The sequence below is a fragment of the Cebidichthys violaceus genome, unplaced genomic scaffold (assembly GCF_023349555.1).
Source record: "Cebidichthys violaceus isolate CVI_PGR_0920_01 unplaced genomic scaffold, fCebVio1.0.p SCAF_9, whole genome shotgun sequence".
NCBI lineage: Eukaryota > Metazoa > Chordata > Actinopteri > Perciformes > Stichaeidae > Cebidichthys > Cebidichthys violaceus.
In genome coordinates, this window is record NW_027176975.1 from 5,089,221 (window position 1) to 5,102,199 (window position 12,979).

Genomic DNA, 12,979 nt, shown 5'->3' on the forward strand with positions numbered 1-12,979 from the left:
CTCTAGTGTCTCTAAGACAACCCACCATTTTAGCTTAGCTCACTTTTCTCCGGCAAGGGCAAAGGTTGTTTGACACAGATGTCATTTAAAATTGTCTGTACAGCGCATGACAGCTCTCTCCTTCACTCAGACGTCAACATCAACTGCTCCTACACTTGCTGGACTGTCACTGGTCTTTCCTTCTGTCTTCAATCTTGTAAAGCATGGTGGCTTTTGGAGAAACAGTCTCAATTCTCAATTAAACTATAAAGCCAAATATGTAAAAATAAAAAGCCATGCAGTTACAGAAAAATGCCTAACATATACTATCTGGTTTGAATGAGTTGTTTAAGTTATGAATTTTGAGAGGCAACGAGTCATGTTATCATCTAAACACTTCTGATTTAGCTTACTGGTTGGCCTCGCTTTGAGCTGCCAGGCTCAATACTCAGTCAATGGTTTTCAGACTGAAATCTTGTCACGAAAAATCACCTCCTGAGATGTAGTCTGGCTTCGTGACGCCAATCTGTCTCTCTCCAGTCTCTTCTCCCTCTCTCTGTCGTTATTTTGCATTCTCCTCCTTTCCCCTGCCACTCACCAGCTGTGATACACACCGTTTGGTATCTTTCCGCACCCCAACGTCCCCAGCTTCCCCTAAACATATGTCTGCACACCTCTTCTCTCTCCGTTCCATCGAGGCTACAATACTTCCCACTTGTCATTCTTGCAATACTACCTCACATCCCTCCATTACCGGCGATCCTTCTCTTCCATCTCCTCTTTGTCTTCCTAATATGGCTCCCACTTCTCATTTACCTCATCCCTCCTCCTGCTTCCTTTCCTCTACTCTAATTCCTTTGGTGCAAGTTCATCCCCAGTGTCCTCTTGACTGGAAGTACCACATGTGGTCGGATGGATGATTGGGTGTTTGTGGAGACGTGATTGGAGCAGGAAACACCAATTGTACCACATCGACTAAGTAATGGCATTTGAAGTGTCCTCTAAGGGAATACTGGGCATGACATTGTCATGTGGTGATTTGTAGCGGTGAGCATATTCAAAACACTCTGTGGATTTGTCCGTGAAATTGGTGTAAAACGTATTTTGAAAAGCTCTACCAGTCTCTGCAGAAGATTAGATTCCACATTGTTATAAAAGATAATTATCCCTCAGTCTCAGTTTGATAACGATGGTGGAAATAGACAAGCAGAGCAGTACTTTGTGACATGTGATTATATATCTACTGTATCATATGTCATTCCTCTTCCAAGAGTTCAACAGGTCCAACCTTTTTATCAACTGCTACAAACAACTGTAGGTAGATGGAGGTAAAGCCAGCGACCCTGAACACAGCAATGTCTGCAGCCGGGGTCCTTTGTTGCATTTCCCTCTTCCCTGTTGAATTTCTACTGTCTCTATCTAATGGCATACCCATTAACATCATTTAATCAAAGTCAGTGTCTAAAACAATTGAATGTAAGCTTATCAATCATAATGGATCATTATAGTCAATCATTCTCAATCATCACAACAGTTAGTGTGTGTGCCTCATCCCCTTTCAAAGCAAAACGTGTGGTTAATTCAGGGGGGAAAAAACTGAGCATGCTTTCATCAGGAGAAAAAAAAAAAAGTCAACTCAAGTTAAAAAGGGACATCCTCTGCCTTTGGCTGCATATTTGGGCTGCAGTATACGGCTTGGTATTCATAAATGTGGAAGAAAAGCAAATAAATGTGGGTGCACCCCCAACAGAGAGTATTATAAAAACATTTTTAAATCAGCAAAAGATGAAAACTCTGCTGCTGAGGTGAATCAAACTGAATGAGGAACATATGTCAGTGAGTGGTAATTTAACGGCCGTCTGATTTTACACCTTCAGAGTGGTACATCTAAAGAAAGTCTTACACATCGCTGTAATGTAACCGTTTCAAAGCTGCAAATTCAATTCGCGGTTTCAAAAAATCTATTTTGTTCACACTTATGACCAAAATGTACACACTACTAAGCCCTGTAGACAACCATGGACACATAATTGCAGGAATTAAGCCATTCCATGGTAACATCTATTTAATAATCAATACATTCCCAGCCAATCAATAGCATTGATATAAAGTCATTAGCCCTAATAGTGGTATGATCTAATCACCAATTAACTAATCGATAACTATTCAGCAGTGTGGAAGATAGACTAGGAATAACAGATCCTTTCACAGGGTAATCTTTGTTTTCGTGTACGTGTGCGTGTTTCACACATGCTTGTTTGTTTCTGCTCGTTACGGAGCAGGAGCCGCTCTGCATGGTACTGTGTGAGACATTACACACAGAAAACAGTTATATCAGAGCAGAAAAAAAAAGCCCAGGGCAACACGGAAACAATCTGTTCCAAAGGTCCCTTTAGAAGCCTTTCACATCATGCACACACACTTACACACACACAATCAGGATTTGCCCTCTAACCATTCTCACGTTAAAAAAAAAAAAAAAAAAAAAAAAAAAAGAAAGAACAGCACATCCGGGCAGCACCCTGGACATTTCACGATATTTCTATCTATTTTTGTCTTTAGGCGCTCATGAGGCATCAGTCATCTAGGGTAACACACATTTACACAACCAGGTAGCTACAGAATATGAAGGGTAGAGAGGACAATAGATGTGCACATACAGTAATACATGTTCAAATACGGTACATCGATAGGAGCCACCCTGTCAAGGAGAGAAAGGGCGACATCAAAATACATAATCCATATTCTTTTTTTCTTTTAAAGATGATGAAGATCAAAGACCTCGGGGAAAAAAAAAACAATTTGGAAAGAAAAAAGGATAGCCACAAAGATGTCTTGGGTTATCTCTTTCTTCTCTGCTTCTCACTTCAAAGACGGGATATGAAGAATTTACAGACGTGAATCTCTAAAGCACTCATGGGATGTACTCAAATCGATGCTGCAGGCGAGACAGAAAGAGCTGGAGTCTCACTTTCATCAAGTCTCTAATGTTCTCCATCATCTAGCTGTCAAATGTCAAAATGGAAGCTAATGAAATGATTACAGTTCGGACCATTACTAAGCTCATCTTCTTACATTTTATTTGTGTTTCGCCTTCTCTGACTCCGCGCTTTGTCTCATAAATGTTTGTCTGCCATTTTCCTTCCCGAACACATCCCGTCCCTCTCTACGTCTCCGCAGAGACACAGTTGAATGATGGGCATAAAACTAGACAAAGGGACGGAAATACAATAAAGGTCTGACATGGCAGCAGTAGTCGCAACAGTCCGTCTTTTGTTTTGTGAGTGAGTGGCTGGACAAATTTCAAACAAGGAACACTGAAACAGGTCTTTTTTTTTCTTTCTTATGTATGACCAATTTCAAATCACAGAATGATAAAAAAAAAGAATTGCGCAAAGAAATGAAAACACAGGTCAGATGCTCACCAGAACAGTCACGACTCGTAGCACCACTCCTCTCATGTTATTTTCCAATTTCCTGTCTGTCAGCGTGCCGTTCAATCCATGAACTGGGTCCCACGTCGCCAGCTGCAATGTGAACAAACACACAAACATACAAGTTAGATTCCCAGACACATCGTGGGTTTACAGAGCGATACACGGTAGAGAAGAAAAGAGGCAAATGCACCTCAAGCACACAATATCAAAACATTAAATTGATGTCCTTGTGATCCAGAGGGAATGCTTATTGAACAAAATCAGAGCTGAAATGAGACACACAGTAACAAAGCACAGTAGCCTTGTATTTGTAAACACAAATACATATCTATCTACTAAACCCTTGTGTTGTCTTAGGGGTCTATAATGACCCGCCACTACGTTTAACAGCATAGGAAACCCCCTTAATGACCTTTTTTCAACTTGGAATTCAATGACTTTTCCTAGAATGACCCCAACATGAGAAAAGGTTAAACATTGCCTTTGTTCATATTTCCATAAAAGCTGTACACCAACAGGCTACAAAGCTTGTCTTAGGGGTCATTTTTGACCCGGCAGTTATAAAATAATTTTCATACTACAGAAACCATAAAAACACACACACACACACACACACACACACACACACAATCATTTGAGATTACGTGTGCTACTGATTGAATTCAGGGAAAACAAAAACTTTCTTGCAAATGTGCAGCATCTCCCCTCCACGACCCCACACCTGACTGAAGTTTGCAGATAAAATACAAACAGGATCAGAGAGAATAATCATTTCTTGAATGCATCGTTTACTAATGGGGAATGCAGTCAGATGCTATAAAGGTGCTGCAGATGACAGTACCCCCAGTACTCTCTTTACTGTAGCCATGAGTGCACGTTTCACTGCCCAGCAGGTCCTAGATCTGATTTATTGAGATGTCCAGGAGGAACAAGAGGACGGTGATTTAGAACAGGAAGAGGTATCTGGAGAAGAAGATGGGGAAGGATATGACCCAGAGCATGATGAATCATCTTCAGATGAAGAAGAAATCGACCAATTTGGAAGAGAGACAGTTTTGTAGAAAGAACGGAAAAATAACATGGTCAACATATAACAACCAGGGTAGGATGGCAGCACAACATGTCATAAGGATGACCCCAGGGCCCACAAGACATGCAGTTGCCCAGGATATCGTCCCAACACTCAGCATGTTCATCACACCAGCCATAGACTGACCTGCGTGCCTACATCAGGCTGCTAATCCCGAGGCGAGGCTGCATTTGTGATGCAGAGAGAGGAAGTGCGATTTTCCCGTGCAACGATGCCACTGAAAGTCTTTCATACTTTCTCAAGAACGATACGATTTAATAATCGTGAGTCAAGACCTGCAAGGCGTGTGACAGACAAACTTGCGGCCATAAGAGAGGTCTGGGAGACGTGGATTCCACTGATTAAACACAGTCTTTCTGCACTGTGAAGAGGAAACACCTAGATATTCACAATGTTTGTGATGGATGACAGGTTGTTTATTCATACAAAATAGATTTGGGGTTTAAAATGCAATCACGCTGCTTTATTTTAGGGGTTTAATGAAGGCGGGTCATTTTTTTACCCTTAGGGCAAGTAGTGTATACAGAAAGTTAAGACAACACACCGTATATTTTATTGTCCTACTTTCTATAAAGCCTCACTTTTGAAAATTCATTTCCTGAACACATCAATGTGTACCCCAGGTGCACTATGCACTGTACCTGTGGAAATTATGGTAATGTTATTCAAAGGCGCTTTATGAATCTGACCCAGACTTCTTTGTATATCAAATAAACTTCCAGTCTTTTCCCCCGGACCACATTATTTAAGTCCCAAATCATATTTCCTCCATGTGCTGCCTTCTGCTTTCAATAAGATATTGTTTCAAGATCAAGCTGCTTTCCCTGTAGAGGTAGCAGAGAAAATAAAAAAGAGTTGACTTAGCTGTCTGCAAAGACAAACACGCATCACCACACATGCGTACTGTGATACACACAACATTGCATGGCTTGATTTGTGCTAGAAGAAAACACAAACACACCAGAGAAGCAGAGGGCATGCTGCAGAGGGAAATACGGGATAATCCATTTCTCTAAAGCCTGAAGTTACTGTTGAATGTGTTATTCTCTGCCAATTCTGATCAATTCCCTTATACTCATACTTACTGTGACAAAAAAAAAACTGGTTTCTGTTTAACGCCGTGGGATTTAGCGAACATTTCATATCCTGTTTGAAGTATTGTTGACAGTATAGAAAGCAACAATTTAACCCGCTCCTCTGGTAGAATCACTTTGCTTAGCCTAGTCAGGAGCAGGATTTTTTCATTAGACACACCCAGAGTAGACCACCACAGGTGGGATTCCCCTTACTGTCCCGTTGCACCAGTTAAGGCTATCAGTGTTGCTCAAGGTACCACTTCAGAAGAGCTTCAGATTACACAGATTCTAATGAACCAGTTCACGATCATTTATTCTATTCTTTTTACTCTTTACTCGGTTGGATTCTATGGTGTTAAATTTGTCTTTCAGACCTATTTTCAGCATCCTGTCTACAAATTTATTATATTACTTTATTTATATATATTACTTTGTTTATATTTTATCCTAATATTTTAGCTTGCACTATTTTATGCCTTAGATTCTTATTTTACTTTTACTTGTGTGATTTTCTCTCTGTATACATTCATATTCAATTAGCATTGTTAAAGGGATCCTGAGAATTAAGAGCCAACCTTTGTTGTAATTGTTGTGCATATGATAGTAAACGCCTTGAAACCAGTCTCAAAACCAGCGCGCACAAAAAAACGACCGCATGAACGTGAGCGTCACACGGTAGCAGCTCTGCTTCCCGTGCACAAACGGAGTCCCGGCAGCCCAGGGCAATAACAAGTGTGAACTTGACCCTCCGTACGCACTCACAACTACGTGCTCGCTCATTCGTCAAGTTGACTTTTGAGACTTTGGAGGCAGGGATGGAGTCTGCCTGTCTGTCTCTCTGTGAGCGTCGCAGACTGTCCCCAGAATTAACAACTGTCATGTTCACGACTGTCATTGTCGGATATATTCAGTTTACCATTAAGCAAACACTTTAAGCATTCTTATAGACTGAAATTTGGTGACCTCTCGCAATCATAGCTCAGCATAGCACTGCCAAACTAGCTTCAAATCCAATCAACCATAACTGAACACACCAGAGTAGATGTGCATTGCCTGTGAAAAGTCTGGGTATTACATCCCTCTAAACGGCCTGCACAGCCATTGTCCACTCACCAGATTACACCTCTTCTCAGGACTGAGTAAGTTTACACAGACTGTTTGATTCCACTCTCTGACTTCTTTTAGCTTTATTGCACCAGTTGGGGCGGAAAAATGTGTCATTTTTTTTTTTTTGTACATCAAGTCCGGTGACCTCACACAATTCCCCATAAAGCTACATCCTGCTTCAATGTGAGCAGAGGTCTAATCAGGGAATTTAACTCCAACGTATCCTTATCATGTCTTATTCTAATTATCATCAGAACATTGCTGCAATTTCAAATCCACTGATACTCTTCTTGTCTGTCTGCATTTATGTAACTCACACAGACTCAGCCAGGTAGATCATGTTACATGTTATCCTCCTTTCAGCCTGGGAGGGGAGATGTGGAGCTAGAATCCGAATCTGGCTCCTCTCCCACACATTCAAAATCTGCATCCGGTATTTTTGTTTTGTTCTCTATTTTATAACATGCAGAAAATAGAGTCATTTGTAATATTTAGTTTCTCTGAAGATGAGCCAACTTAGCTTTATTCTATAACACAGAAAAAAAACTACTGTTGTACTCTGCTCACTACAAACCCATTGTTAATACAGTGTGTGAATGTGTGTGTGTGTGTGTGTGTGTGTGTGTGTGTGTGTGTGTGCACCCTTCTCGCGATTCACATATGCCTGCAACCCTTCTCGTTTTTTTAAGTGTACATATGTGCTGTGTTGGTGTGCAAAATACAAAAGATAGAAGGTGAAGAAGTTGATACCCGGCACTGAATATGTATATATATATATATATATATATATATATATATATATATATATATATATATATATATTAATCTACATTTTGCTAACTGGATGGAGCAGAGTGTGCTGCTCTCTGGCTCTATCTAGTAGTCCCACAGACTCTCCTTCACTTTTGCCCACCAGCTTAAAAGTAAGACACAGGAACTTCTTGGGTATTGAGGAGTCTTTTTGCAGATGTTATTCATGAGCAAACTGTAACCTTCACTGTACATTTACTGCGACAAGACAACTTCACAGCTAACATTTCGCTCTGCTTCGATCACCAACACCTGTCTGCCACGAGCACAGCCACCGTCTCTGTCTTTCATCCTCAACCACACACACTCACAATACTACCGGACTCATTTTTTCGGTTTACCTGGTCGTGTAAATCTGACTAAAGCAGTCACTTGCAGCCCCTGCCAGGGCTAGTCACCGCATAAAACAGTCAATAATATATATATTTTTCAAAAACTATGAATCACTGCAACCACATGAGGTCCTTGAGCATACAGTCATAAATGAGCACAAACAATATTAGGCTGAAGGGTTAAGTAGTATTCAAGATTAGCTGTGGACAGACAGACAGACCGAACACATAATCTCCTGCCAGGCTTCAACGTGGCGGAGATAACAACACTAAGTAAGAGAGACGTAGCAGAAAAACAAGATACTACTACGTGGTGAGCAGCGATGATGAGAGACATTGTAGAAGGTGCATTTACAGCACAGCAACACTGGCAAGCTGCTAATTTTCATTAAATTAGCACCTAGGTTACCAGACTACTAAAAGGGTCGTCTGGTAACAGCAAGGTCGACGGTTCGATCCTTACCTGGGACGTGTCCTGTGTCCCCGAGCACTGCTCCCAATAAGTTGGTGATGGGTTAAAAGCAGAAGCTAAATTTCATATATGTGTAAGAAATGTATATGACAATAGTATATGACAATATAATAAATTTAATTTCAATTTCATTTCATTCACATAAGCTCACCAGGAAAAAAGGTACACACGATAGTGCATGCTTGTTAGCACAGAGGCCCACATGTCACACACATAAACATTCCAAGCACACAGGCACAACAAAAAAAACAAGCCACACATGCAGGAACAAGGGTTACTGAAGGACAAACAAGACACAACACACTATCCCTGTGTTGTCGCTTGTTTGTCCTTCAGTAACATGCGAGTGGCAAACGTGATATGAACACTAAAATTGGCGTCTAAAAGAATGGAGATTTGCAAAAGAAAGAAAGTTGTATTTATATACCGTACACATAGAATAAGTTTAAAAAAAAAAAAACAAAGAAAAAAATGTCTGTGGCAAGTATCTGTTACAGCTCAGCTTAGTTTGGTGACAGAGAGACAGTAGTGGGACCAGACGTCTTGAGTGGGACCAGGGAAAGTGTTTTCAGTGAAAAGTGAAAACGGGGGTCGGTAAATAAAGCACGACAAATGCAAATGAAAAAATGGTCTTGTAGTGCAGTGTGTGCTCTCCTATCAGCCGTTTACATGCAGTTGTTTACTTCCTGAAATCTTGACCCTTATTTGTGGCAAAGCCCTGAGGAAAAAAATAATGAACAGTGAAATGTACAGTAAGACAGTCAACCGTAGCCAACCAAAGCCCACTGTATTCCACGCTTTTAATAAGCTGTTCAGCTGTATAGCACTGAGCCGCACAAACCTTTGTATATAAAGTCAGTGTGAATGTAAACAAATAGGATTAATAGAGATAATGGCAGTTACAAAATCAAAACAGTGTGGGTTTGTTTTATTTATCAGCGTTTCCTGCACTGCCTCTGGAAGACAATAATGGCCTTCTGCTGTCATTTTACCCTTAAGCAAGGCACTTAATATTGATTCCTTCGGACTATGTGAATAAAACAAGAGTTCCTATTAAAGGCATTAGTTTGAGCTTTCATTGAGGTCCCTTGGCCGCGATGTTCAAAGTTAACACTGCACTTTTCCACTGTGAAAAAAAGAATATAAAGAATAATAAGGGAGATTCAGCAATAAACATTCCGCAACGGCCTGTAATGAAAAGTAGTCTGTGCTGCATTTCCCACGGTGTTTAAACGCAAGTCAATAAGATGAGGGGAAACGCATCAATCAAAATTGTCAAGCACTACAGTTATCACAGAGGCTATCAATCAGGGGCAGGCTGGCTTTGTTTGCAGCTGTATAGCACACTCAGTCATTCGCGGACAGACGCAAACGCACACAAACGCACACACATTATGCATTAAAGGAAAATCTAATTTTACTCTCCCACTCTCCCTATGGATTGATCGCGATACGTTGCGGATTTTGAATGGTGTGATTAAATGATGACTAAATGAGTCATTGACAGCCACTGAGATTTGTGTTTTTCTGGAGGTCAGTGCAATGAGTGTTATTATCCAAATTGCTCTTTGTAAACATCTACGCTGCTGTATGAAGACGGTCTTCTTGGTTCCACTATTCCACTGTTGTAGATGCACACGCGTCCTTCTAAAGACCAATCTGACTACATCCGCCTTCATTTTCAGTCATTTCTTCAGTATTAAAAGATATTACCTCGTTGACAAATGTTGCTCTTGGATCTCTGCTTTAATTAACCACCTCTTTCAATCCTCTTAGAAAATATTACTTTTATAATTCTGCCCATTAAAGCATACTGTAAGTTGAGCCCGTCGACATTCCTTCAACTTCTCAGCAACCACTAGATGTTATTAAAAGCTATAAATCCTTTAATGCCCTCTTTTATAGTTCCATTTCTAGATAAGTAAGAGGACTATGCTATAATATTTAATATTGTATCATTATACTATGCTACATTATCTGAATACCAAGATTTTCACTCTATATTCATATTGTTTTGACTTTCATATGACAGGAGAGTGTGAAAGCAGCGTTGCATGTGAGTTTGTTTGTGTGTGTGTGTGTGTGTGTGTGTGTGTGTGTGTGTGTGTGTGTGTGTGTGTGTGTGTGTGTGTGTGTGTATGAGCACAAGTGAGTCAGGACCTAAAATGGCAGCCTGGCTAGCAGAGTGGCCCACTGCCTCTGCTTATCTCCACAGCTCCAGATAAGGGCTCATTTCCCCCCGACAGTATGAAATAAATGTGCATTTGTGTGTGTATGTGTGTGTGTGTGTGCATGTTAAGTGAATGACCCACTGTGCCTAGACCCTTAACATGAAGACTGAGGCTTCAACATACTGCCATTAGCGTCCCACAATGCATTTCCTCCTATTTATCATGCACTATCTCTATTCTCCTTGCTTGGCTTCCCTCTGTTGCTCATTTACTGCTCTCTGGTCAGTCGTTCCTTTTGCTTTGGATAGAATTCACATTTTACTCCATGTTTCTGTGACTCTCATCGTGTCTCTCATCTTAACACTATTTTCTCTGCTACAACATTTGCTTTTATCCCATGAATCAGACTCACATTCTCCAGTGTGCTTTCACCCAGAAGAAAACAGAGCGTGATAAGCAAACCTCCATTCCCATACCTCGGTCTTATAATCAGATTAATAATAACGAGCATTGACAATCCTTATAAACATATTTGATAACAGTCATGTGCTTATTTCACTGCAAAGTGCGATACGACAGGATGGGCTATAATATACTGTATAGAAATTATGTAGTAAAACACTAGTTTTCCAAACACAAAGCCGTACGATCACATCAGACTTCACCTGTTGCATTTACTAGTATTTTCTTTTAACTTGTTACTACGTTAACCAAAGAACCACTGACCAATGAGCTTTCTCAACATACCTCAAACTCATGGCTAACAACCGGTGAGTTACACATTATCTCCTGCAATGTTTCGGCATTCCAAGCAAACTCAGTTACCGAAACGCTGCGCTTCAGCTGCAAAGCTTCTAAATATAAATACTGATAGTGCTGTCACACACTGAAAGGACTTCATCATTTCTATTGAGGCCACATTAAACAGAAAATAGAACTCACTTACAGGCAGTTGAGGTGATTAATGAAGTTCAGTGAAACAAAGCAACTCTCACAAAGCTGGAATCCGATGAACATCAAGGGCTATTCTTGGTATTAAAATGTTTTTGCTATAATCATTTGTGCTTGATTTTTGCAGTCATTTTTCATTAGAATCAACACAACTAATGTGAAAAACAACAGAACATGTATCTTTTTGGGATTCAGAGGGCTCTATGTGGTTCTCAGGGGGGGTCTGTAAGAACAAACAGATATTCAAGCAAACAATATGATATAAATAAGTGTTGATTTATTCATACCACTATCATATGTTGTCATCTTGCAGAAGTGATTTTGTATACAGCAAGGCATCATGTTTTTTTTAATCACGGCTTAATATTAGTTCACATTGTTCACTGTCTCCTCTAGTCATTAGTTTACATTAACTTTGTTTAGCAAACCTTTCAGCCGATTATACTTTTTTTCTTCTTTCTCTCCTTCAGGGAACGATGGTTTGGACAAGTGGGATAATTTGTCCACCTGTGTTTTATGGATATAACACAGCTTTTAATTACGGTTCATAATTAAGCAAAATAGTCAATAACGCTACATGTTTTAATAAAATAAATACAAATGATGTTGAGATTGGAAAGTCAAGGTCGGTAAAGCTGAAACACACTTAGACACACACTGAATGAAGTGTGTGGAATTCAGCACTGCCAGGCTGTGGCGACCTGACAAGCAGCCTACATTACTGTAACACTGAAAATGGGGGACATACTTTGGTCACCTTCCCACCTCCACTGTTATCATGACCACCTAACACTTATATATATACTGTACACACACACACACACACACACACACACCTACACATACAAACTTACACCCACAAGCCTCGGGCACTTCAAGGGATCTCACATTTAAAAGTAATTGGAACATCGATCGGTGCTGTGTGGGGGCCCAGACGAGTCATTTACTGTTACAACAAAGCCTTTCACTCGACTCAACTCAGCCACCCATCCCGCACACATACACACACACACACACTTACGTAGAGGAACACAAACCACACATAAATGGACACACAGTCAAACAAAAGTATCCTCGAGACTAAATGGCATCCCAAAATCACTGAAGATTGTTTTGAGGCTCCATCCGTCTCTCACTTTCTCTCCCTGTGGCAAACACGCCAGAGCGTGCTGTGAGACAAACTGTGGCTTCTGGTCTGATAGTGACATGCATGACTCGCAGCTATTCAAAACGCAACAGAACAGAAAACAAAACAGGTGACATTTCCAAGCAGTGTGGCAGGGGACGGTGTATACAGCGCTGAGAGATTAGCAGCTGTGACAAAATCTGTATGCACAGGAAGTTGTATAAAGTGAAACAATCAGTAAAGTATGAATAAATGTCAAACATTCTGTCCTACAATGCCTCAAATTACTGCTGGTACACAAAAGAAGCAACTCCCCATGAAATTGAATGCTGGCAATTGCTGTATTAGCCGCCGTACTTCCGCTCACCCTACATCATCAGCTCCACCAGTGGAGGGAGAGATTTGATTATGGGCTTTCTAATGCAGTG

At 40.5% G+C, this 12,979-nt stretch overlaps 1 protein-coding gene across 4 annotated transcripts in view; it reads right to left on the reverse strand.

Moving 5' to 3' along the window:
- grid2 (glutamate receptor, ionotropic, delta 2) overlaps positions 1-12,979 on the reverse strand; it is a 434,148-nt gene that overhangs the window by 97,649 nt on the left and 323,520 nt on the right. For all 4 annotated transcript variants that reach the window (XM_068703404.1, XM_068703407.1, XM_068703405.1 and 1 more), the window contains one exon: positions 3,405-3,506. In XM_068703404.1, coding sequence (XP_068559505.1) covers positions 3,405-3,506 — 102 coding nt within the window. The remainder of the gene's footprint in view (positions 1-3,404; positions 3,507-12,979) is intronic.